The 27,413-nt window shown below is 35.5% G+C and overlaps 1 protein-coding gene across 1 annotated transcript; it reads right to left on the bottom strand.

The window, feature by feature from the left end:
- Positions 1-1,691: 1,691 nt before the first annotated feature.
- LOC107552882 (kunitz-type protease inhibitor 1-like) lies at positions 1,692-23,364 on the bottom strand. Its single transcript, XM_016234921.1, has 10 exons — positions 23,147-23,364; positions 20,920-21,375; positions 19,141-19,298; positions 16,589-16,753; positions 14,171-14,312; positions 8,898-9,068; positions 7,736-7,783; positions 7,292-7,423; positions 5,930-5,986; positions 1,692-2,643 (listed from the first exon to the last, which is right to left on the bottom strand). The coding sequence occupies exons 1-10, from the start codon at positions 23,190-23,192 to the stop codon at positions 2,447-2,449; spliced, it is 1,572 nt and encodes a 523-aa protein (XP_016090407.1). The 5' UTR covers positions 23,193-23,364; the 3' UTR covers positions 1,692-2,446.
- Positions 23,365-27,413: the final 4,049 nt, after the last annotated feature.

Here is a 27,413-nt window from a genome sequence, read left to right as displayed (position 1 = left end):
ACGCAAACCTGCAATAATTAAATGTTAAACACCACAAATATCCTTTATGTATTTAATCCCATTCGATTTGCTTCTGAGCTTCGATGATGCAGTTCAAGCGTACTAATAAGCACAAATTACTCTAGACAAACATTTGTGTGTCTTTGTTTATTGCTGAAGTGTGTTGAAATTTCTTCTGTACTTTCCCTTCAGCCTGAGGCTTATTCATTTCACTTTTGGTGTGAAAAAGCTTTTATATTTGCCAAAAAATATAACTTTTTTATTTTAAAAACAAACAAGCAAGCCCTGTCCAGATTTAAACAGTAACGCAAAAGTAACGCAACGCATTACTTTCCATAAAAAGTAACTACGTAACGTAATTAGTTACTTTTTTTATGGAGTAACGCAACATTGTAACGCTTCACTTTTAAAAGTAGCTTTCCCCAACACTGGACTCATTAATAACACCATGCGTCTACAAACTTCCAGCAAGATCTTTTCAACAAAACAAGACACGCAAACTTGTGTCTGTGTAAGAAAACACATCTAACAGCTTTAACCGTGTGGTTATTTTGATCTAGCTTTCCAGTAACGCTACTTTAATCGTTTACGCGTCTTTAAATGAAGACTTAAACACTTACCGACTGACTTCCTCGGTGTTATTTAAGGCGTCTGCAGTTCATTCGCACCTCACAGACATGTATGCGTGTATTATTTCCCCCGGCTGCAGGTCCGAGAGACTCAGATCATCTCTTCAGTCTGAACTCACAGCAGTGGGGGCGAGGGACTCCAGGTGGGCGGGGCTTAGCGACGCAAACTTGTTGCAAACCTCGAAACAAAAATGTTTCAATTTTGTAACGTTCACCTCGCGGTTTTAAGTCAATGCATAAACACACCGTGCGTATGTCAGGATGGACCAATCACAGCCTGCGTCTCAAGCCATCCTAAATTCTACTAATTAGTAATTATCAATACTATTTAGGGCAGTTAATAAGGTGGCACATTGGAACGCAGCGACAGTCTTTAATACAGTTCTAGATATTTGCATTCGTAAAAGTTTCTTAAATATGTTTATTTAAATAATTATGTTCTAAACGTATAAAAACAAAAATATAAAATGTTGTCATTAAGTGCATGCCCTTCGAATTGACAAACTTTAAATGTTTTCTTTCACATCGTAGATTTTTCTTAAAACAAAGCACGAGGAGAACATTAACACTTTAAATCTCTTTGGAAGTTTTCTCAACGCAGTTTTTAACTTCTAAGAAAAAGTGTAATGTTTTTATTTGAGTGTACGTCGTGTTTAATGCCGTCCTGAGACTGTGTGGAGGGTGATGAAGACTTTCTCAAACTGAGTAAATCTTTTAAAAAGCTGTTGTTGCTAACCTAACTAAACTATACATTTAAACCCACACTTTTCATTATTAACACTAGTCTTCTCACTGAAGAGCACAAATTGTGTGGACTTTAATTTTGAATCAATGGCGCCATCTGCGGGTCTAATAATAACACGTTTCTAAAATCAAATCAAATCATCACAAACACACACACACACACACACACACTCTCTCTCTCACACACACACACACACTCTCTCTCTCTCACTCTCACACACACTCTCCCTCTCTCTCACACACACACACTCTTCCTCTCTCACACACTCTCCCTCTCTCTCTCACACTCTCTCTCTCTCTCTCACACACACACACACACACAGTCTGTACACTTTCGTTTTATTGAGACTGTCTATGATTAATAGTTTACACATCAGGCAAGTTTTTGATACATATTAAAAAAAAAAAGTCTATGTACAAATTTGCAGCGTGTGGGTAGGATTTTTCACCACAAATGTCATTTCTGAATCCAAAACATCAGTTTACTAAACAGAAACAATATATAGTAATAAAAAAAGAAAGAAAATAAAACTCCTAATGTAGCTAACGTAATGTAACAAAACAAGAGTTTACACGACAAAGAGCCATTAATCAATATATCATATCTCAAACTAAAATATAAAACTAATTTCTAGATAGTATTGCAATGTTTACATGGCTTTAAAATTAACTGATGAGAGGCAGCATTTCAAATAAAAACAAAAAACACTCCAGTCTTCGCCCAGCTGTATTGCAAAATTGAAGCACATGGCTCAAGAATCTTGATTTAATTTTTTGTGGTCATAAAACTGGCTTTATTATACGCTATTGCAACACATTCACCCCTGAGCAAAATCCAACAAGCTAATATATAAAGCAAAGAACAGAAATAAGAAAAGTTAAAAAAAAAAAGCAGCTGGTAATAAAAGTTGTTTTAAACTCAAAACAAGCAAATCAAACGAACTTTCTGCACAGTTTCCATCCCGTCTACTCAAAACAAGTGAAGAAATCAAATAATTATTGCATATACAAATTAATTTTTCACGTCACGCTCCAGCAGTAAGAATAGATGTCCTGTTAAACGGAGTTAATGCTCAGATGGGTTTGGTTGTGCTGTTGTAGACGAGTTTCTCTGAATCCTCGTAGCTGTGAACGTGACCGCCGTTAACGGCCACGTGCTGATGTTTGTTTCTGTGCTTCTTCTTTCCCTTCAGGAGGCAACATAAGATAACCACCAGCAGGACGGCGATGGCCAAGCCCAGGATGATGGCGATCACGATGGCAGCTGAACAGAGACACAACAGTCACGTTACGTCAATGCATCTGGATATATCAGCAGAGCCAAACAAAGGTACTATAAAGCAACGCAAAGATCTACTGAAGATTTTTTCCCAAGGAAATTTAGTTTAAGGACACAGAAATTACATTTAAATAAAACGTTATTACACAAGCCAGAGCGGGGTTATTATTATTATTATGAACTAAAACTATAAAACATTTTTAGTTACTAAATGAAAAACTGTAATCATAATAATTAATGTATTATATATATATATTATAATCATATGTGACCCTGGAGCACAAAACCAGTCATAAGGGTCAATTTCTTGAAATTGAGATTTATGCATCATCTGAAAGCTGAATAAATAGCTTTCCATTGATGTATGGTTTATGATAGGACAATATTTGGCTGAGATACAACTATTTGAAAATCTGGAATCTGAGGGTGCAAAAAAATCCAAATATTGAGAAAATAATTTTTAAAGTTGTTCAAATGAAATTCTTAGCAATGAATATTACTAATCAAACATTAAGTTTTGATATATTTACGGTAGGACATTTACAAAACATCTTCATGGAACATGATCTTTACTTAATATCCTAATGATTTTTGGCATAAATGAAAAAATCAATTTTGACCCATACAATGTATTTTCGGCTACTGCTACAAATATCCCCCAGGGACTTAAAGGGTTAGTTCACCCAAAAATGAAAATTAGCCCATAAATTACTCACCCTCAAGTCATCCTAGGTGTATATGACATTCTTCTTTCAGACGAATCCAGTCGGAGTTATATTAAAAATAGTCTTTGATCTTTCAAGCTGTTTAATGCCACTCAGCAGGTGTTGCATGCATCAGTCCAAAAGAAGTGAAATAAAATGTGCCCATCCATAAAAAAAAAAAAAAGTGTCTCACACGGCTCCGGGGGCTGAATAAAGGCGCAAATGCGCAAAGCTGACCTCATACATCATGCTCCCAGAACTGCTTCTGTGTACAACAGTGAGCTGCAAGCTAGATTAAAGGGGTGGTTGAATGCGATTTCTCTTTTTTAACGTTAGATAGTGTGTAATGTTGCTGTTTGAGCATAAACAATATCTGCAAAGTTGCAGCGCTGAAAGTTCAATGCAAACGGAGATATTGTCTTTTAAAATTCTGGCAGTTTAATGCCAACTAAAAACGGCTGGTAGGGACTACAACGAGTTACTTCCCGGGGCCGTTACGTCACAAACCCAGATAAACCCTGCCCTCGGGAACACGCAGCAAAGGGGGCGAGGCATGCACTGCTTTAGAGAAGAGGAAGAGAAAACTAGGGGTGCACGTAAAAATCTGTTCATATATGAATCGCGATTCTGTCTTCTAACGATTCGAATGGATTCACAAGTTTCAAAACTAATGTTCTAAAGCAGCGGTTCTCATCCTGTTCCTCGCATCGCCATGCTCTGCATTACTCTCGCTCTCTCTATCTCTCTCTCATTCAGATCAGCTCCAACAAACTGTTCCATTTATACACTTATTTTCACATAGCTATGAGAAGCGTTATACATGGACGTGCATACGGTTGCGGTGCTGTATTAAAGCTCTAATCAGAATAAAACCGTATGTTAAAAGCTAACAGAAGCAGTAGTATTTACAAACAACAGCGTATCTAAAAGTATGAGACAACAACAAACAAACATACCATTAAGAGCCGTGCTTGCACAGGTTCTGCGCGATCCTCTTCATTAATATTCTCTGCGTCTCAATCGGGCTCAAATTGATAAGCGATATAGAGGACGTCATTGTTTACAACACAACCGGAGCACATTCTGAGCTTGAGGGGCGGGATGTTCAGACGCGCACTAGAGGCGGTTTAGCCAATCACAACACACTGAGCCAGTTGACCAATCTCAGCCCATCTCGTATTTCTGAGGGAGGGGCTTCATAAAAACAGGAAATAATTGAGTCGTTTGTCAGAGAAGGGACAGATCGGTGTGGAATAAAGGTAAATTATGTGAAAAATAATGCGTTATTTTTAAAAACGAAGCACATGTTAGACTGCACCCCATAAACACAACCAAGCCTAGAAAAAAAACAGTCAACCATCCCTTTAAATTGATTATTACGCTTTGAATATGGATATTTTTCTTACAAAAACGCATGGATTTGCTACAGAAGGCCTTTGTTCACCTCCCGGAGCCGTGAGAGATGGGTTTTTTTTTTTATGGATGGGCACACTTTATTTCACTTCTTTTGGACTGATGCATGCAACACCCGCTAAGCGCCATTAAACAGCTTCAAAGATCAAAGACAATTTTTAATATAACTCCGACTGGATTCGTCTGAAAGAAGAAAGTCATATACACCTAGGATGACTTGAGGGTGAGTAATTTATGGGCTAATTTTCATTTTTGGGTGAACTAACCCTTTAAGACTGGTTTTGTGCTCCAGGGTCACATATTAATAATATATTATATATATTTCACAGACTTTTAAATTAAATGTTCCCTCCTGGTGGAATGACCTGCCCAACTCAATCCATCTTCAAGACAAAATTATAATTTCACAAAAATAAAACAATAACATATGATGAATAAAATATTTTTAACATTTCCTAATTGTATTCTAGATTTTAATTTACACAAACTGTGAATATGCAAATACAACTTTTGTAACTTTTTAAAAAACACAATGCAGTGAACAAGATTTTCAAGATAAAATTATAATCAGTACATGTTTAAAAAGGTTTAGGTGTGCATAAATAATGACAGAAAATGAAATATAAATGAAATGCAGTAATGGCTTTTCAAGATAAAATTATAATTTTTAATGATATATAAATGGCATATAACAAAATGAAATACAGTAATCAGTTTTTCAAGATTATTGAAGATCATTTAAAAATATGTATTTTAGGTTTGCATATATCATAAGAATAAATATAAAATAATTCAGTGATGAGTTTTTAAAGGTAAAGTTATAATCAATAAATTCTTAAAAATATGTTTAAAGTTTGCATATATCATAACAGAAAGTAAAATGCAAATGAAATACAAATGAGTTTTTTTATAATAAAAAATAAACAATTTTTTTTTTTATGTTTTCATATTTAATAACCAACAATTAAATATAATTATTGAAGTGATGAACAGTGATTAATTTTTCAACAAAATAAAAATACTTCCAACAATATATATTTCAGGTTTGCATATAAAAAAAAAAAAAAGAAATACAGCGATGACCTTTTCAAGATAAAATTCTAATCAATAAATACTTAGCGAGATATATTTAAAGTTTCAAGTTAAAAATATGAAATATGAATCACCTTTGCTTTTGTCCACAGGAATATCCAGCAATCGACGGAACTTGCTGTCCACTGAACAGAAAAACAAGAAAAACTTAAATGAATCAATTCAATCACACATAAAACTAATATAAATGAGCCTGAACCTTATTTCAATCCCTAAATAAAGTACATTTAAAGGGACAGTTCATAAAATAAAAAAATTACATAAAAATAATTCTGTCATCATTTACTCCCTTAGGCTCAATCCTGTATGTTCTTTACTAAATGAAAGCAGAAAGACACTTTGGAGATCAAAAGTGACAATAAAGCAGCATAAAAGCATTACGTATATGACTCGATGCACTTTATTTGAAGTCTTCCCATGTCAAAAGCTAGCTTTTCGGTGAATAACAACTCAATAACAAAAAACAAAGCTCTAGTATGACTTCAGATAACTTGGCATTTCAGCAGACATACAAGTCATACAGGTGCGAGTAAATGATGTCAGAATGTTTATTTTTGAGTGAACTATTCCTTTAACCCTTTAAGTGCCACCCCCCATTTTTGAATATAGATGTGAAAGTGCACTATTCAAACTTAAATTGTTATAATTCATGAACGCTTTGGAATACAGACCTAAGGTTGGAGTCTTTTTAAAAAAGACAATCTGCAGATTATTACAGAAGTAGAATCATTTCAAAATATTAAAGTATCAAAAAGTTAAAAAAAAAGTTAAAATTGACTGTAACGAAAATGCACTGTACCATTTTTATTTTATTTTATATAAAATAAATATTTTTCCAAATATTTTTGAATCCAAAATTGCTATAAAATTAAAGCCTTATGTCTAAATATGTTCCAAATTTGAAGTTGATATAAAAAAATTAGGTTCCTGAGAGATTTTATTTAGGGCGTTATACCACAAACAGCCACCGGGTGCCATCAAAACTCCACTGAATTTTTGTAAATGCATTTTTCTGTCACAAATGTCTAAATATCTCTGTCAGTATTACTTCTATCACAAAATAGAATTTTGAGACTCAGACCTTTCCGATGATATGTATTTTGTCAAGATTATAAAAAGTTTTGATTCTAAAAGACCATAATACATTTTGTAATATGACACCTGACTCCACCCACTAAGGGGGAGGAGACCGCCAAAAGATTTTAAAGTACCATTTCCATGGTAACACAATGTCTGATTTCAAAATGGTTTTCACAGGATGAATTTTGAGGTTTTAAGCTTTCAAATGATATTTCAATTTATGATTATTACTAAGATATGTGACAGAGAAAAAAATACAATGAGAAAAAGAGCGCCAACGGGCCCACCGGTGGGCCAGTGGCACTTAAGAGGTTAACTACTAAGGTAATGTGTATGTATCATGTTTTTACGTTTGGAGCATTCAGCCTCGTCCGAACCGTCGCTGCACTGCGGTTCCCCGTCACACTCCAACTCTTTCTCGATGCAGCATTTACTTGAACATGAGAAATGATCTGGACCACAAGCCGCGTCACACTGCTCACCTGTGTGTGTTTGAAAGAGGATTTCACTTGTCAATGCCTACATGAATATTCTACACACTAATTCAAAGGGAACGTCTCCGGTTACGTATGTAACCATGGTTCCCTGAGAAGGGAACGAGACACTGCGTCTTCTAGAGGTCGCTATAAGGAAACTAGAGGATGCTGTTCGAAGTTCCCTCGAAAGGGAACGTCTCAGGTTACGTATGTAACCATGGTTCCCTGAGAAGCCTTATAGCGTTTCCTTATAGCGACCTCTAGAGGACGCAGTTCGAAGTTCCCTCGAAAGGGAATCATCAGCAATTATTGACTTACGATGATCGTGGATCGGACCTAATCTTCCAGACGGTGGCTTAGCAGAAGCTGCAATAAGAAAATATTTAATGTAAAACAGCAGCACCTGAAATCATTTTTGAAAAGTCACTCTTAAAAATGTGTTAGTGTAATAAAATTAGGCAAATGAAATATCAAATAAAGTGTAAATTATTTCTAAAAAGCATGCACAGGCAGACTTGATAAATAATTCAGGGATTTCTGAACGAGCTGCTCTGAAAGCATCACTGATGACACCTCTGCTTTGTTCGTTTCAGTTTATGTTCAATTTAACAGGCAATGCATGTTTTTAATGCAGTTTCATAAGAAGAAACAGCCTAAAATATCTAACACAATTCAGTTTGACCATCGTCTGGTTTATTTTGCGAGAACCAGAATAAAAACCCCAAAGCCTCATGACTGGTAAACCTAAACGTCAAACATTTAAATACATAATAATAAATCGCTTGTCCTCATTTGCTTCTGACAAAAGAGTCTGCTAAATGAGTAAATGCATTTAGGTCAAACTAGGGTTATGCTTTAATAAAGACAATATTTACATGGGAAAAAGTCACAATAAGTATATCATAAAGCTATAAAAGGTAAGGTAAAAGTTATTTTGTATTACATGCCTATAGTATTACACGTTTCATGCTTGTTTAAATAAACACTTTTTTATATACACATTTTGCACAATAATGGCATTACACTTGCATTACCTTTAATTTAATTAGCAAACAAGTTTTACTTGCAGAATATATAATAATATATAATTTTAATATATATTATTATATAATTTTTCATGACTGGTAAACCCAAATGTCAACGATTTAAATAAATGTATGATATATTTATTTGGATGAAAGCGTCTGCTAAATGAATGCATGTAAAAGTATTTAGGTTGGAATAGAGTTACATTTTAATAAGACAAACATGTTTAGTTTTACAATATTTACTTGCAAAAGCTATTTTGCATTAGATATCTAATATATGTTTCATTAAATAAATAAATGAACACTTTTATACACAATTTGCACAATAACAACCATTGTGCAGTATACTTACTTAATTGAATTAGACTTTCAACTAGTTTCTTTGTACTATGACAGTTTTATCTGTAATTAACTGGCATGCACTTATAACATGACCATAAAAAGCTCAATACCTGAAACTTTGTCGCAAGCGTTCAGGCATTCGTTGAGCGCCAGGTAGTTGTTGCGGTTTGGTTTGCAGCCTCCAAACTTGAACTGCTCACATTTCTCTGTGACGGCGTTGTAGTGCCAGCGTGGGAAAGAGCCTCGACACGGACCCTCCTTCTTCGGCACCAGACAGTGATCTGATGGGAAGAAAAACAGCCATTTTAGTTGGGGCTGTGCGATTTGGGGGAAAATATCAAATTGCAAAATATTAAATTTGCAAAGTCAAGCTTCAGCTCAATATTGCCAATAATGTGCAGCACAGTATGGGTATCATTACCCTGCTGAAAAAAGCAATAGAAACCATCACAGAAATTATTATAGTTTCCATTAAACCATTACAAAATTCCTTTTTGTTTTGGGCATTATTCCAATAGGAATTACTGTTGTTCTATTGGTTGCCATCTGCCAGATTACATCCCACCAATAGAATCCATCAAATAAACACCATTATAGTTTAAAACCAATACAATTCCCATTATAACCCTCAAATCCATTACATTTGTTATTGTGTTTTGGGAGGGGTTCTAATGTTTTTTTTAACACCATTATAGTTCACATTAAAACCAAACAATTCCCATCATAACCCTCAAATCCATTACATTTGTTATTGTGTTTTGGGAGGGGTTCTAATGTTTTTTTTTTTCAGCAGGCAAAATTATAATGGTATAACTACTTTTACAGAATTAATTTAATTACTGAATTAGAAAATATTGGTTTATTTTTTATAAATAAAGAACTATTTATATGTAATATTTTAATAATTTCACAGAAAATATTTGTTTATTTGTTTATAAATAAAGAACTGTATTTCTTAAGTCAATTATTAAAATATTACATATGTTACATAGGCTGGTTTATTCATTTTAAGTATTTGGGATTTTAAGAACAAGTGGAAAATGTGCTGAATGTTTTGTTTCATCCAAGTGAAATTAGCAAGCAGTTAGACTGAATTTACATTCGTTTTAAACACGGAGCCAGGCGTGAGTCAACACAGGTTGCGCGCGTGCGTCAAGCCTCATCCATACTGCCAGATGCGCTCGTGGAGACTTGCGGAGCCGGGTGCGAGTATAAATTGGATTCTGAATTGGGAATAGCGAACATGCATCATAAACTTACTTCAAATGAATCTGTTGGGGAGATAAAATGTGTAAGATAACAAATGTTATGCTTGCAGCTTGACGGAACATTTTATTTATTCTTCCAGACAGACAGAAAACACCAAAAGTATGATATAATTTGCATGCAATACTATATTTAAAGTATTCTGAAGTAACGCTTTGTCAATGCACATCAGCACGTGTTTGTGCTGCTGCTTCTATATAGCATGCCATGACAAATTGCATGAGAAAATGCAATTAAGTTTTGCGAGCCTCTGTGGTAAAGTTAATTTAAGAGACAATGTGCAAAACACATGACAATAACATTAGAGCATCAGTGCAATTAATGTCAGTATCGAATGTCATATCAATGCATTTATTTTTATGGGAACTCAAATGAAAGCTTCATTACTTGAACAATACACTGTCAAGATAGGGTTAAGTCTTGATTTATGACTCAATAACAGTGACGCTGTGAAAGAGCAAGCAAATACAAATATAATGTCAATTTATTAAAATAATGCATGTGTTGTTAGGGCACGAACGGCATTCCTGAATGTATTTTATAGTCGATTCCCATACTATACTGCTCATTTACATAATCGTGTGTATGAACACATGAACTATGTGAAATATGAATGCTCATTCGAACAGAAAACTGAAACTATCACTTGCATTACACAACACAAGACAAAACACGAACATGCGGTTGATTTACCACAGTAACTAACATCTCGTTCCTTAGAACGTACAAATGAAAAAAAACTTGTATTGTACGTTTAGTTCTGTATGCATTGTATGTGTGTTTGTTTTCTGTCTGCATGTTACAGATGCTGCTGATAAACATGCATTTAAGTCTTGGAAAAACATGTATTCATATTTAATGAGCTTCTTCACAATATTTTCTCACCATCAATGATGAGACAAACACTGCGCTTTGAACTCAAAGGCAGCAAAACCAAACACTATAAATAATGCAAATGCAACATGATTAATTCAAATGAATACAAAGCCATGTAAATATCTGTTCAGCATTAAAAGTAATAGAATTTGTCTTATCTCATATGGATTTTAGATTTACATTTGGCAGCTAGACCAGATCAGAGCGGTTTCACAAACGCTCAATGACTAGAACAACCTCATTCTCTGTGAAACTCCCACCGCAAAACCTGCCGCTCCAGTTTGTGAAACACTCAAGAAAATGGCCTCTCGCAGCTCAAGGGGTTTCCGGTTTCTACTAAAACCAGGAAACATCAGGCAATCGGTCACTAAACTACAACTGAATCATTTCCATTGAAAATAAATCATTAAACTGCTAATTTGACAGTTTCGACCAAGCAAAGCTGAAATTAGCTGAAGCTCCTTTTAATATGAAATATGAGGGAAAAATAAAATTTTTAGAAAACAGAAAAGCACATACTGGGTTAACAGAATAAAACCATTTATGCATTAAAGTCTGACAAATCCTGGTAAATGGTTAATCCGTGTATTTTTAAGGTCGCTTCAAAACCTGTTGGACCAGAACTCATCTCAGGTCAACAGTGCATGTGAATTTCATTATGATAAATCAGATTAAATGACTGAGAAACACTTATCAGAGAACATGACAGCAATGACCTACTACTTTAACGAAAGCTGTTGCTTTTAATATCATAACGACACATACGGGAATGAACATTAACTTATGTACATCTGTTTTTGAGTTGATAATTTTGGCAATACTGACTGAAAAACTCAGTTTAATGAGGCCTACAATCAGTCAGTTCCAAAAAGAAATACAAAACCTGTGCAAATTGAAAGAAACGCCACCTACTGGCAGTTTTAGATGATAAAAATATGAAATCCTAAATTTGGCGATAATATGTGACCCTAGACCACAAAACAAGACTTAAGAGTAAATTTTTTGAAATTGAGATTTATGCATCATCTGAAAGCTGAATAATAAGCTTTCCATTGATGTATGGTTTGTTAGGATCGGACAATATTTGGCCGAGATACAACTATTAGAAAATCTGGAATCTGAGGGTGCAAAAAAATCTAAATATTGAGAAAATCATCTTTAAAGTTGTCCAAATTAAGTTCTTAGCAATGCATATTACTAATCAAAAATAATTAAATTTGAATATATTTACTAAATATCTTCATGGAACATGATCTTTACTTAATATCCTAATGATTTTGGCATAAAAGAAAAATCAATAATTTTGACCCATACAATGTATTGTTGGCTATTGCTACAAATATACCCCAGCGACTTAACACTGCTTTTGTGCTCCAGGGTCACATATACCAAAATAAGAGATTTACAAGCAATTTTTAAAAGGCCGGTCATTTTTGACCAGGAACACCAAATTGCATAAAGGATTTTCAGCACAGCAGAAGGGTTAAAAAAAATGAATAAACAAATGAAGTAAACACACAACATGTGTTTTCATGTACAGTACTCACGGAGTGACTGTTCTGGCGTCAGGACCAAAATAGACACCTCGGCCGATCCGGTCTGATCAGCGGCATCTGTGACCGTGAGTCTGAACTTATACATCCCCGGAGAAAGATTGGAGACTGTCACTGAATCCTCAAACGGCCCTTCCTGACAAAAAAAATTATTAAAATGTATATTGTACATTAAAGAAATTTCGGTAACACTTTGCTTGAAGCCTATGCATACAATGCATCATAGATTATTTTTATTGCATTAATTATGCCCTGTAATGCACCTTTTAATGCATTGTATGAGCTATTATGATAACCATAACTTTATAATAATACACAGTATGAACTCATGAATAATTATTTAACAATTATTTGATCCACACTTACATTATAATTACTTATCTATTCTTTGTTACACTTATAGAAGTATAATTCTTCAAAAAGCACGAAGAAGCCTTTATATATATATATATATAACACATTAGTAAAGTATTTTAATTAGGGCTAGTAAGCGAATAAATTTTTTAATCGAATTAATTACATGACGAGGCAATTAATTAATCTAATTTATCGCACATCAAATTTGGCTGGGAAATTACTCCCATAAGATAATTTAAAGTCATTGTTGTGTAAAGCATCAAACAGACATTACAAAAAGTAGCTCCAGCAAGAAATATTTAGTTTGATTCAACATAAAATATATTACATATACTCTTTTGGACCACGAGGGTGAGTAAATGATGACAAAATTGTCATTTTTGGGTGGGTGAACTATACCTTTAATAATTTTTATTAATTTCTTTAATGAAATGATACTTTAAATAAACTAAAAACTGTCAGTAGATGGCAGTAAATGTCTTAATGAGTAAGTCATTGAGTCATTTATTCATTCGATTCGTTCAAATAGCTGATTCATTCAGGAGTGAAGTAAATGGTTCTTTATTAATGATCCATTGAATCATTAGGCTTGTTCGACTTGAAGCGGATCATCACGATCAGATCGATCGGTGTGTGACATCAACCTTTGGGTTATGAGTCCGACTCTCTGACCTAATGGTTAGAGAGTCGGACTCATAACCCAAAGGTTGATGTCACACACCGATCGATCTGATCGTGATGATCCGCTTCAAGTCGAACAAGCCTAATGATTCAATGGATCATTAATAAAGAACCATTTACTTCACTCCTGAATGAATCAGCCATTTGAACGAATCTGAATAATAAGCTTTCCATTGATGTATGGTTTGTTAGGATCGGACAATATTTGGCCGAGATACAACTATTAGAAAATCTGGAATCTGAGGGTGCAAAAAAAATCTAAATATTGAGAAAATCATCTTTAAAGTTGTCCAAATTAAGTTCTTAGCAATGCATATTACTAATCAAAAATAATTAAATTTGAATATATTTACTAAATATCTTCATGGAACATGATCTTTACTTAATATCCTAATGATTTTGGCATAAAAGAAAAATCTATAATTTTGACCCATACAATGTATTGTTGGCTATTGCTACAAATATACCCCAGCGACTTAACACTGCTTTTGTGCTCCAGGGTCACATATACCAAATTTTTAAAAGGCCGGTCATTTTTGACCAGGAACACCAAATTGCATAAAGGATTTTCAGCACAGCAGAAGGGTTAAAAAAAATGAATAAACAAATGAAGTAAACACACAACATGTGTTTTCATGTACAGTACTCACGGAGTGACTGTTCTGGCGTCAGGACCAAAATAGACACCTCGGCCGATCCGGTCTGATCAGCGGCATCTGTGACCGTGAGTCTGAACTTATACATCCCCGGAGAAAGATTGGAGACTGTCACTGAATCCTCAAACGGCCCTTCCTGACAAAAAAAAATTATTAAAATGTATATTGTACATTAAAGAAATTTCGGTAACACTTTGCTTGAAGCCTATGCATACAATGCATCATAGATTATTTTTATTGCATTAATTATGCCCTGTAATGCACCTTTTAATGCATTGTATGAGCTATTATGATAACCATAACTTTATAATAATACACAGTATGAACTCATGAATAATTATTTAACAATTATTTGATCCACACTTACATTATAATTACTTATCTATTCTTTGTTACAATTATAGAAGTAGAATTCTTCAAAAAGCACGAAGAAGCCTTTATATATATATATATATATAACACATTAGTAAAGTATTTTAATTAGGGCTAGTAAGCGAATACATTTTTTAATCGAATTAATTACATGACGAGGCGATTAATTAATCTAATTTATCGCACATCAAATTTGGCTGGGAAATTACTCCCATAAGATAATTTAAAGTCATTGTTGTGTAAAGCATCAAACAGACATTACAAAAAGTAGCTCCAGCAAGAAATATTTAGTTTGATTCAACATAAAATATATTACATATACTCTTTTGGACCACGAGGGTGAGTAAATGATGACAAAATTGTCATTTTTGGGTGGGTGAACTATACCTTTAATAATTTTTATTAATTTCTTTAATGAAATGATACTTTAAATAAACTAAAAACTGTCAGTAGATGGCAGTAAATGTCTTAATGAGTAAGTCATTGAGTCATTTATTCATTCGATTCGTTCAAATAGCTGATTCATTCAGGAGTGAAGTAAATGGTTCTTTATTAATGATCCATTGAATCATTAGGCTTGTTCGACTTGAAGCGGATCATCACGATCAGATCGATCGGTGTGTGACATCAACCTTTGGGTTATGAGTCCGACTCTCTGACCTAATGGTTAGAGAGTCGGACTCATAACCCAAAGGTTGTGAGTTCGAGTCTCGTACCGGCAGGGAGTGTAGGTGGGGGGAGTGAATGTCCAGCGCTCTCGTCCACCTTCAATACCACGACTGAGGTGCCCTTGAGCAAGGCACCGAACCCCCAACTGCTCCCCGGGTGCCACAGCATAAATGGCTGCCCACTGCTCCGGGTGTGTGTTCACTGCTGTGTGTGTGTGTGTGTGTGCACTTAGGATGGGATAAATGCAGAGCACTAATTCCTAGTATGGGTAACCATACTTGGCCACGTCACGTCACTATTATCAAAGTACCGCGAGAGCGGTACTTTAATGTCATACACCGATCGATCTGTGCAGCACTGCTTCAAATCCAACGCGCCTAATGCTTCACCCAATTCGTTCCAAACATGGATTAAGAAATGAAATGCAGCTGTGTTGCATATATTTTCATTGGCAAAACTGAGCAAAACAGACAACATTGTGTCTAAAATAACACACCATTAACTTCTTACTTACTGAACTGTTGTATAAGATCCGTATCACATTTGCACTCGTGTGATATTGCACTTATTGCTTGTGTGATATTGCTTAACTATATGATGTAAATATGAGTCAAAAACTCAAACGGGGGCATTTTTGCCCCAAATCTTGAATTTTAGGGACATTCTAACTACGCTCTCTAGGCTCCATCACGCAGTGAGTTTGTTGCCCTGCATCATATTTGTCATAAATCAGCTGTATGAAATGTCAGATGACCATGAGGGTCTGGGGCGGGGCAAGTGTGTTACATGCATTAATAATTAATCCAATTAACCTGTTAAATCTCCAGCTCTATTTGTAATGCATTCATTATATTAAAATACTTATCTATTCTTTGTTACACCTTTAGAAAGTATAATTCATTAAAAAAAAAGCATGGAAAAAAAAAAATCTCAACCAATATCGGTAATGCTTTACTTGAAGCCTTTCTATATAATGCATTATTAAAGTCTTTTAATGCATTAATTATGCCTTGTTATAATACATTGTATGATCTCATGAATAATTATAACACAGTTATAATATATTATAATGCTTCATTGTTACACATCATAATTCATATAAAAAGAGTATTATTCATATGCATGTAGCAAGGAATCTGGAAAATGCACATTTAACTTTTAATATATTTATCACTATTATTTTATACTTATTACAACTATTTATGAAAAGATATGATGCATTATAATATACATTATGAATACCTTTATAAAGCATCATACATAAAGGCTTCAAATAAAGAAAAAAGGAATTAAAAGGGTAGTTTAACAGTCATACATAGGCACAATTTGTTTTTTCAGAAATTCTTATTCTAATAATGAACCTGAGCCCACCGTCATAACTGCTGATGGGTCTCCAGACACCTTTTCCCACTCATATTTTACGATCTTTTTATCGTCTTTGCTCTCAATGCCGTTCAGAACCACATCTTCTTTGGGCTGAACGACTCTGTCCTGCCCGGTCACTGCGACTGGATGTTTGTCCTCCACATCTGCAAGAAATCAAAACACTGCAGTGATGAAACATTATGCAATATGAAACAACAACGGTGGGAATTGCACAAGATGCCAAGAATGATAGCGAGTAAGCAAGCCAGAGCTTATGAGAGAACACGGCATGTTGGATCTTGTATACTGAAGATCAGTAGATAGGGTGAGTTAGAAGAACTATTAAGGGGTCATATGATGCTGCTAAAAAGAACATTATTTTGTGTATTTGGTGTAATGAAATGTGTTTATGCGGTTTAAGGTTAAAAAAACACATTATTTTCCACACAGTGTACATTATTGCTTCTCCTCTATGCCCCGCCTTTCTGAAACGCGTCGATTTTTACAAAGCTCATCGGTCTGAAAAGCGAGAAATTACTCCCATAAGATAATTTAAAGTCATTGTTGTGTAAAGCATCAAACAGACATTACAAAAAGTAGCTCCAGCAAGAAATATTTAGTTTGATTCAACATAAAATATATTACATATACTCTTTTGGACCACGAGGGTGAGTAAATGATGACAAAATTGTCATTTTTGGGTGGGTGAACTATACCTTTAATAATTTTTATTAATTTCTTTAATGAAATGATACTTTAAATAAACTAAAAACTGTCAGTAGATGGCAGTAAATGTCTTAATGAGTAAGTCATTGAGTCATTTATTCATTCGATTCGTTCAAATAGCTGATTCATTATGAGTAAGTCATTTATTCATTTATTCATTCGATTCGTTCAAATAGCTGATTCATTCAGGAGTGAAGTAAATGGTTCTTTATTAATGATCCATTGAATCATTAGGCTTGTTCGACTTGAAGCGGATCATCACGATCAGATCGATCGGTGTGTGACATCAACCTTTGGGTTATGAGTCCGACTCTCTGACCTAATGGTTAGAGAGTCGGACTCATAACCCAAAGGTTGTGAGTTCGAGTCTCTATTATCAAAGTACCGCGAGAGCGGTACTTTAATGTCATACACCGATCGATCTGTGCAGCACTGCTTCAAATCCAACGCGCCTAATGCTTCACCCAATTCGTTCCAAACATGGATTAAGAAATGAAATGCAGCTGTGTTGCATATATTTTCATTGGCAAAACTGAGCAAAACAGACAACATTGTGTCTAAAATAACACACCATTAACTTCTTACTTACTGAACTGTTGTATAAGATCCGTATCACATTTGCACTCGTGTGATATTGCACTTATTGCTTGTGTGATATTGCTTAACTATATGATGTAAATATGAGTCAAAAACTCAAACGGGGGCATTTTTGCCCCAAATCTTGAATTTTAGGGACATTCTAACTACGCTCTCTAGGCTCCATCACGCAGTGAGTTTGTTGCCCTGCATCATATTTGTCATAAATCAGCTGTATGAAATGTCAGATGACCATGAGGGTCTGGGGCGGGGCAAGTGTGTTACATGCATTAATAATTAATCCAATTAACCTGTTAAATCTCCAGCTCTATTTGTAATGCATTCATTATATTAAAATACTTATCTATTCTTTGTTACACCTTTAGAAAGTATAATTCATTAAAAAAAAAGCATGGAAAAAAAAAATCTCAACCAATATCGGTAATGCTTTACTTGAAGCCTTTCTATATAATGCATTATTAAAGTCTTTTAATGCATTAATTATGCCTTGTTATAATACATTGTATGATCTCATGAATAATTATAACACAGTTATAATATATTATAATGCTTCATTGTTACACATCATAATTCATATAAAAAGATTATTATTCATATGCATGTAGCAAGGAATCTGGAAAATGCACATTTAACTTTTAATATATTTATCACTATTATTTTATACTTATTACAACTATTTATGAAAAGATATGATGCATTATAATATACATTATGAATACCTTTATAAAGCATCATACATAAAGGCTTCAAATAAAGAAAAAAGGAATTAAAAGGGTAGTTTAACAGTCATAATCTCAACCAATATCGGTAATGCTTTACTTGAAGCCTTTCTATATAATGCATTATTAAAGTCTTTTAATGCATTAATTATGCCTTGTTATAATACATTGTATGATCTCATGAATAATTATAACACAGTTATAATATATTATAATGCTTCATTGTTACACATCATAATTCATATAAAAAGAGTATTATTCATATGCATGTAGCAAGGAATCTGGAAAATGCACATTTAACTTTTAATATATTTATCACTATTATTTTATACTTATTACAACTATTTATGAAAAGATATGATGCATTATAATATACATTATGAATACCTTTATAAAGCATCATACATAAAGGCTTCAAATAAAGAAAAAAGGAATTAAAAGGGTAGTTTAACAGTCATACATAGGCACAATTTGTTTTTTCAGAAATTCTTATTCTAATAATGAACCTGAGCCCACCGTCATAACTGCTGATGGGTCTCCAGACACCTTTTCCCACTCATATTTTACGATCTTTTTATCGTCTTTGCTCTCAATGCCGTTCAGAACCACATCTTCTTTGGGCTGAACGACTCTGTCCTGCCCGGTCACTGCGACTGGATGTTTGTCCTCCACATCTGCAAGAAATCAAAACACTGCAGTGATGAAACATTATGCAATATGAAACAACAACGGTGGGAATTGCACAAGATGCCAAGAATGATAGCGAGTAAGCAAGCCAGAGCTTATGAGAGAACACGGCATGTTGGATCTTGTATACTGAAGATCAGTAGATAGGGTGAGTTAGAAGAACTATTAAGGGGTCATATGATGCTGCTAAAAAGAACATTATTTTGTGTATTTGGTGTAATGAAATGTGTTTATGCGGTTTAAGGTTAAAAAAACACATTATTTTCCACACAGTGTACATTATTGCTTCTCCTCTATGCCCCGCCTTTCTGAAACGCGTCGATTTTTACAAAGCTCATCGGTCTGAAAAGCGAGGTGTGCTGTGATTGGCCAGCTATCCAGTGCTTTGTGATTGGCCGAATTCCTCAAGCGTGTGACGGCAACAACAATACTACAGCGAGAATAAAAGTTATGCCTTCTTTCTTTGCGCAAAAATACAATTGTTCATTGTTAGTTCATATCAGCTCAGATCCATTAAAAAATATTAAAAGTGACATCGGATGAAATTTTCACTTTTGTAGCTTTTTTTGCATTTAGTTAGGTTTCTGCTGTGTCTGCCAGCTCAGAAAAGCTGAAAAGAAAACATTCAGCAAGTTTGTTAATATCCGAGTTTAAAAATGTTTCACTTTGGTGCCAGTTTTGACGTAACTAGCTAGGTATTTGAACATGACCACCTCAGAGCAAAATATGGAGTCCGCCCTCTTCCCACCCCTTTTTGTAAACAGATTGCAAAGCGCGTTTGACCAATGAAGCGATCCTGGCATGATGATGTTACAGACATTTCAGAAATACCCTAAAAGCAACATGACAACTTGTGTGAAATGGGCCTCCAATGTCACCTTTAAAAGAAACTACTTTTGATTTTAAAAATGTATTGAGAAATGCTGAAATTGACATTAACTAAGATTAATAAATGCTATTATAAGAAGTATTTTTAGAAGTATTTGCCATTTTATTAATATTTTGAATTGGTTTTATCGTTTCCATTTTATTAGAATTTTAGTAAAATTTTTACAAAGTTTTTTTTTTTTTTCATTTTTATTGGTCTTTTTAATATTTATAAATAGTTTTTATTTTAGTTTTAGCTATTTTAGTCCATCAAATTAAACAAAATGAAATAAAAAAATTTAATGCATTATATTTCATTTTTTATATTTCTATTTTTTTTATGATTTTAGTTAACCATAACAATAAACCGGTCAAGGTTAAGGTCTAAATGTGTCCATCTGCTCAAATTATTTCTACGCCCCTGGTTACTACAACCCGAACACTTCTGAAGATTTCAGCAGGTCTGGACATGCATGAGTATTTCCAGGAGTATCTCCTCAACAGGTTTAAGCCAAATCTGAAAACACTGCATATAAAACACCTGAATATACTCATTTATTACTGAACTGTAAAAAAAAAGACATCTACAACAGACGTCTAGACACATTTAAGATCATTTCCCTTACCTTGCACCTGTTGCACAACGTAATCTTAAAAAATAGGTTTCAAAACACAGCTGTCAACTATATACAGAAAAAAGTAATGTCTTTTAACATCTCCAGATACACAATTTCTGCTTACCTGAATTTTTTTGCTCAAGGTAATCTTTAAAAACAGATATCAGAACGTAGTTGTTGAAGCCATTCTTTCTCACAAAGCGACAGACTTTCTTCTGTTTGTACAGGCAGTTGAAGATGAAGCACGAGCTGATGCTTTTGGGATTTTCTCCATGTTCAATCAGAGCCAGATTACAGTTTGGATCATTACAGCAGGCCAGAACACAGTCTTCAGGCCGAGACACTTGAGGAGAACTCAGGAACGTGGCCCCTTCCTTCACAGATTCATCTACGTCCAACACAAAATCCTCTTTGCCAAGACTGAACTTATCCATGCATTTCCCTTCATCCTGAGCCTCTGACGAAGCCACATGCAAAACCACCGCGGTCCAGAAGAACCAGAGCCGAGCCGGAGTCATTCTCCAAATGAACAAAACCTCCAGTAAAATCCTTGTATAAATGATCGAAGACCAATCTGAAAAGAGAAGACTTTAAACATTACAGCCTACAAATAAAACGTAAATAAAGCTGATAGGATGAATCACATAAACGCACAAAGACTCGAAAAGGAGTCATTCTCCAAAGAACAAAACCTCCAGAAAAGTCCTTTATAGATGATTCAAAATGAGCCTGAAGAGATTTAAAAAATAAAAGATAAAAATAAAAACGAACATATAATACTTATATGGATTTAGTCATTCTACTAGCTATATTTATGTTCTTTATAAATCTATAAAGAATTTAAAAAAAAAAGCATTTCTCTAAAGATCAAAATCCCTTTAACAATGATTTAAGACCCATTTGAAAAGTAAGCGAAAATATTCAAACTTCCAAATAATATTTATAAAACAGTCTGCTACATATTAAATCCAGAATGAATATATAAAGGAGTTAGTGCTGGGCGGTATGACCAAAAATGTATATCACGGTATTTTCCAAAATTATACCGGTTTAACGGTACATGACGGTATTATTTTTTTCATGCATGAGCGGGTGTTAACCATTTTTTGTACTGATTGAGAGGAAATACTGCAGTATATTGACTTAGAATGCTCTATTTTACTGTCATGATGAGTGAATATTGTCAAAAAATACCACACTAAATAGTGACTAAACACGACCCCTTTTAATACATGTTAACCAGGAGTCTCTCTCATTTATAATCACAGCATCGTCTGATAAACTCAGCATGCATCTACACTAAAGAGCAGCTATGCGGTGGTTTTGGCTAGATTACTTTTTTGTCTCGTGCAGCGCACTGCCTGCGTCTGAGTAACAAACTAAAAACAACAACTAACAAAAACTTGCATGTGATATTAACAGATGAACTACGCTCATATTTATAATTCCAAACAATCAGTAAGCGACAGGTGCTAGGAAAAACTTATAAAAAAAACGTTTCAAATAATATTTTATATATAGCTGGTGGTAGAATGACCAAATCCATAAACAATCAAAAAGGAGTCAACAAAGTTTAAAATAAAATCCCTTTATAAAGGATAAAAGGCCAATCTGAATAGAAAGAGAACATTTGAATAAAATACAATTTCCACTTAATATTTATATAATATAATATAGCTGAAAGAATGCCCAAATCAAAATAACAAACCCCCAAGAAAAATCCCTTCATAATGATTAAGTCAAAAACACATTAAAACTTATAAATATGTATGGTCTAAATAATGACTAATTCCAAAAGGAACTCATAAGCAGTCTTTCTCCTCTGGAAATAACAACTTCTCTGCTGAAAAGTCTTTATTTTTACAAACATATGGTGAATCCAGATCAACTGGGCCACTGTTATTGAGATGATAACCTTAAATCGACCTATATGACTCAAAATCAACGTGAGAAGATTACACTAGCTTATTAATATATAGTATTAGACTTTAATACATGCATTATCTACTATAATAAGTCATAAAATCATATATACAAGAAAAAACGCTCACTTCAAAGTCAGTTCAGTAAACTGTCTCGTGCGTCTCGACCAATAAAGTCACTTTCTCCTCTAAAAAGGTCAAGAATAAACCGAAGGGAAACTTTAAGCAACTTCAGTGAGAATGTAGTGCGCATTATATGTAGGCTATGTCGTTCAAACACTCGCCAAGCGTCTGTGACACAAAATCGAAAGTAGTGTCGAACATTTCTGCTTTACTCATAAATACACATAAACATTACAAGGCCGCCGCAGAAAAACGCAGCAGATGTTTGGTTTTGCGCTGAAACATTTCATCTTCTTACCTATTTTTCAGCTCTACAAGTGCTCGTCTCCTCCAGAACGGTGTAATTCCTCATTAGCCAGACGTAAACCGTCGTTTAAAGCAGTTTCGGTGGAAATGCGTCGTCGATTCCGAGTAAAACTGCGGCAGTCAGATCCGGAGCTTCAGGTGTGTCCGATACCGAGATACCTGCGCGAGCAGGAAGTGCTGACGCACCTGAGCCAGACTCCGCCCCCTCGCGCTACACTGCATTCATTTACATGCGTGGAGAAATATTTTTCTGTCTGTCATTCATTCTTATGAGGCTTTTTTTGTCCGGTTTCTAAAGTCTGTTGTCTGAGTCTGACAACACCACACTGTCTTAGACAGGACATGACTTACCGCAGACACATGATGTCTGTTAGCTACTTCTGTAAAGAGCCAAAAATATGATGAAATATACAGTTTTTGTATCAAATGGTTGTTATTGTCTGCATGTTGTGGGATGGAGTTGTTTTGATATGCAATAACAAAAATGCTTATCGATATTACTGTTTAAAGGTTAATTGATTAAATGTGTTTCACTTCGTTATCAAGTGTCTGTGTCAAAGCTGATGGAAACGTTTCACTTCCTTCATCAGATGCATCATTCCCCACAAACCTCACAAAGCACTGTTCAAAGTCGTATTCAAGTCCAGTTTCATCAAAACCCCAACACTGCTGTTGAAAAATCAAGTTTAAAGCCAAATCAACTCAAAAACATTTGTGGATGTATTGGGTAATTTCTTTCAGTTGAACTGAAATACACCATATACTAGGCTATATAATATTCTAATCACTGATGTATTATTTCAAATGATGTGTGTCCTTTAAATACTTACATAATAATGCACAAAATGTTGACTTCTTTGCATGTAAAAATGAACGTGCAAATGTGAATTTTCTGGTACTCATTGCTACAAATATAAATGTACTCTATACATGCAAACAGTGTTGGTAAAAGTTAATGCATTACGATATTGTGTTACTCCCTAAAAAAGAAACTAATTGCATTAGTTAGTTACTTTTTATGTAAAGTAATGCATTATGTTGCTTTTGCGTTACTATTTCTCATCTGGCCTGACATGAGGACAGGAGAGCTGTCAGTCTATATCTAAAAAGCTCAGTGTGATACACAATAGCAATCAGCTAGACAAAATGGCCAGTCAGTATCAACATAAATGTAGAACAAAAATTACGTTTATAACAAACATTCCAGGGACACCACTGTGAAAACCCACCTAAACATCTGACCGGTTTGTGGTTGCTGTAGGTGTCTGTTGCTTTCTGTCGCACTTTGTTTCTACAAAGTGTCATTCATAAATGTCCAGTTTCATTTGTCAAAACCTCAATTCTGGTTTTTAATGCAGGAAGTGAGATGTTTCCATTGACATTTTCTTTCTGTCACTAAAACTCACTGTAAATGTTTCAGTGTAGTTTGAAAAGCACAACATCATTTTGCAGTCCAGACAAGATTTTACTGTGTAAAATTTTTGATGCATATATATTTTGATGCATATATATATATACCCTACAATGTGATTTTCTGGATTTTTTTTTCTCATTTTGTCTCTCATAGTTGAGGTATACCTATGATGAAAATTACAGGCCTCTCTCATCTTTTTAAGTGGGAGAACTTGCACAATTGGTGGCTGACTAAATACTTTTTTTGCCCCACTGTATGCCAAATGCATACAAATGTTAAAGACCTACAGTTTTTCGCTACAGACACCAGATGGCAGTGACATCTAAAGCTCCTGAATACCATCATCATCAGTCAGTGGGAGTGTTAAAGACAACAATGTTGAGCTTTGATAACACAGCCAACAGTCGCTGACTCATCCTGGAGCGATGCCATACAGAGACAAAGAGATCCACTCACATTCACACACAGCAGATCAGCCTCAGTCTCAGTGAATGCTCTTATGTAAGCACTGAAACTCACTGTGGTGAGGCTGATCATGCATTTACATCACTGACTGACTCTTCTGAGCACATTAAGAAGGGACTCAAGGCAAATCTAGAGAGCGGAATATTAAATAGACTCATTCATTTGGGCCAGTAAGCAACCATCCAGAACACCCTAGCAACTGCATAGCAACACACTATTAACCACTCATAATACACATGCAACTGCATAACAACACCCTGGCAACCATCCACAAGACTCTAGTAATTGCATGGCAACACACTATTAACCTGCAAATTTGAAAATGAATTTCCTCTCAGAGGACAAATAAATTATCTATCTATATTGAAAACACATATGCAACTGAATAGCAACACCCTGGCAACCATCCACAACATCCTAGCAACTGCATGGCAACACACTATTAACCTGCAAAACACATATTCAATGGCATAGCAACGCTTTGACAACCATCTGCAACACCCTAGCAACTGCATGGCAACACACTATTAACCTGCAGAACACAGACGCAGCTGAATAACAACGCCCTGGCAACCATCCACAACACCCTAGCAACTGCAGGGCAACACTCTATTAACCTGCAGCACACATACTGTATGTATTTGCATAGCAACACCCTGGCAACCATCTACAACAGCCAAGGCAGGCAGCCATATCACCCTGTAGCCCAAGCCTGGTTGCCCACTGAAGCTAAGCAGGGCTGAGCCTGGTCAGTACCTGGATGGGAGACCTCCTTGGAAAACAAGGTTGCTGCTGGAAGAGGTGTTAGTGAGGCCAGCAGGGGGTGCTCACCCTGTGGGTGTGGGTCCTAACGCCCCAGTATAGTGACGGGGACACTATACTGTCAACAAGCACCATCCTTCGGATGAGACGTTAAACCGAGGTCCTGACTCTCTGTGGTCATTAAAAATCCCAAAGAGTAGAGGTGTGACCTCGGCATCCTGGCCAAATTTGCCCATTGGCCTCTGATCATCATGGCCTCCTAACAATCCCCATATCTGCTAATTGGCTTCATCACTCTGTCTCCTCTCCACCAATAAGCTGGTGTGTGGTGTGCGTTCTGGCGCACTATGGCTGCCGTCGCATCATCCAGGTAGATGCTGCACACTGGTGGTGGATGAGGAGATACCCCCTGACAATGTAAAGCGCTTTGAGTGCCTAGAAAAGCGCTATATAAATGTAATGAATTATTATTATTATTACAACATCCTAGCAACTGTATGGCAACACACTATTAACCTGTAGAACATATACTGTATGCAGCTGCGTAGTAATGCCCTGGCAACCCTCCACAACACCAAAGCATCTGCATGGCAACGCCCTGGCAACCATTAACAACACCTTAACAACCGCAGGGCAATGCCCTGGCAACCATTCACAACACCCTAGCAACTGCATGGCAACACACTAACCCACAGAATGTATATGCAACTGCATAGCAACACCCTGGCAACCATCTACAACACCCTAGCAACTGCATACCAATGCCATGGCAACCATCCACAACACCGTAGCAACTGCATGGCAACACACTAACCCACATAACGTATATTCACCTTCATAGCAACACCCTGGCAACTATCCACAACTTCATAGCAACTGCATGGCAACACGCTATTAACCCGCAAAACACATTCTGTATGCAACTGCATAGCAACACCCTGGCAACCATTCACCACACCGTTGTGTGTGTTGGTGAGCTTTGCATGGACAAACACCATATTTTCTTCAGAAAATCTATAATTTTTCTTAAAAAGCACAGCGTTTCTAGGGAATGCATGCCCTGAATCATCGGCTGGCCCTATTTTTGAGTCTTGGCTCGGATTAATGAATTTGTTGGCTGTGAAAGATGAGCTGCCACGTTGCTCAATAATTTAGAGTTTGTAACAGACGGCACATCGGCAGGAGAAGCAGCAGAGCTGCACTTGACTGATATGCCTTGACAAAACAAAAGGGAAAAGAGACAGCCATTGTTTTTATCGAAATCGGATCTTTGTAATAGCCGATGCACGCCTTTTGTCCAGCCTACTACACCACAGAATTCTGTTTGGACAACTTGAAGCAATGTTTGATGCACTGCGGGCACCATAAACATGTTTCTCGCATATCAAGTTTTGTTCTGTCCAAAGCACTCCAGTCTGTTGCATTGCTGCGTCTCCTCATCCATCATTTATTAAGGTGCGCCCATTTAGTTTCAGGCCTTATCACTCACACTCCTGATAATGGCAGCTATAAAAGACATGGTTGATTTCTACTGCATGTTTGGAGGGTTTCTGGTCAACATATAGATAATCTGCGCTGGTAGACACAGGTGACCGCGCTTCTGTCATACTTGAGCATGATACAGAC

The sequence above is a fragment of the Sinocyclocheilus grahami genome, unplaced genomic scaffold, assembly GCF_001515645.1.
Source record: "Sinocyclocheilus grahami isolate Dianchi unplaced genomic scaffold, SAMN03320097.WGS_v1.1 scaffold460.1, whole genome shotgun sequence".
NCBI lineage: Eukaryota > Metazoa > Chordata > Actinopteri > Cypriniformes > Cyprinidae > Sinocyclocheilus > Sinocyclocheilus grahami.
Note: the sequence above shows the minus strand (reverse complement) of the source record. Positions and strands in the feature narration are given on the sequence as shown.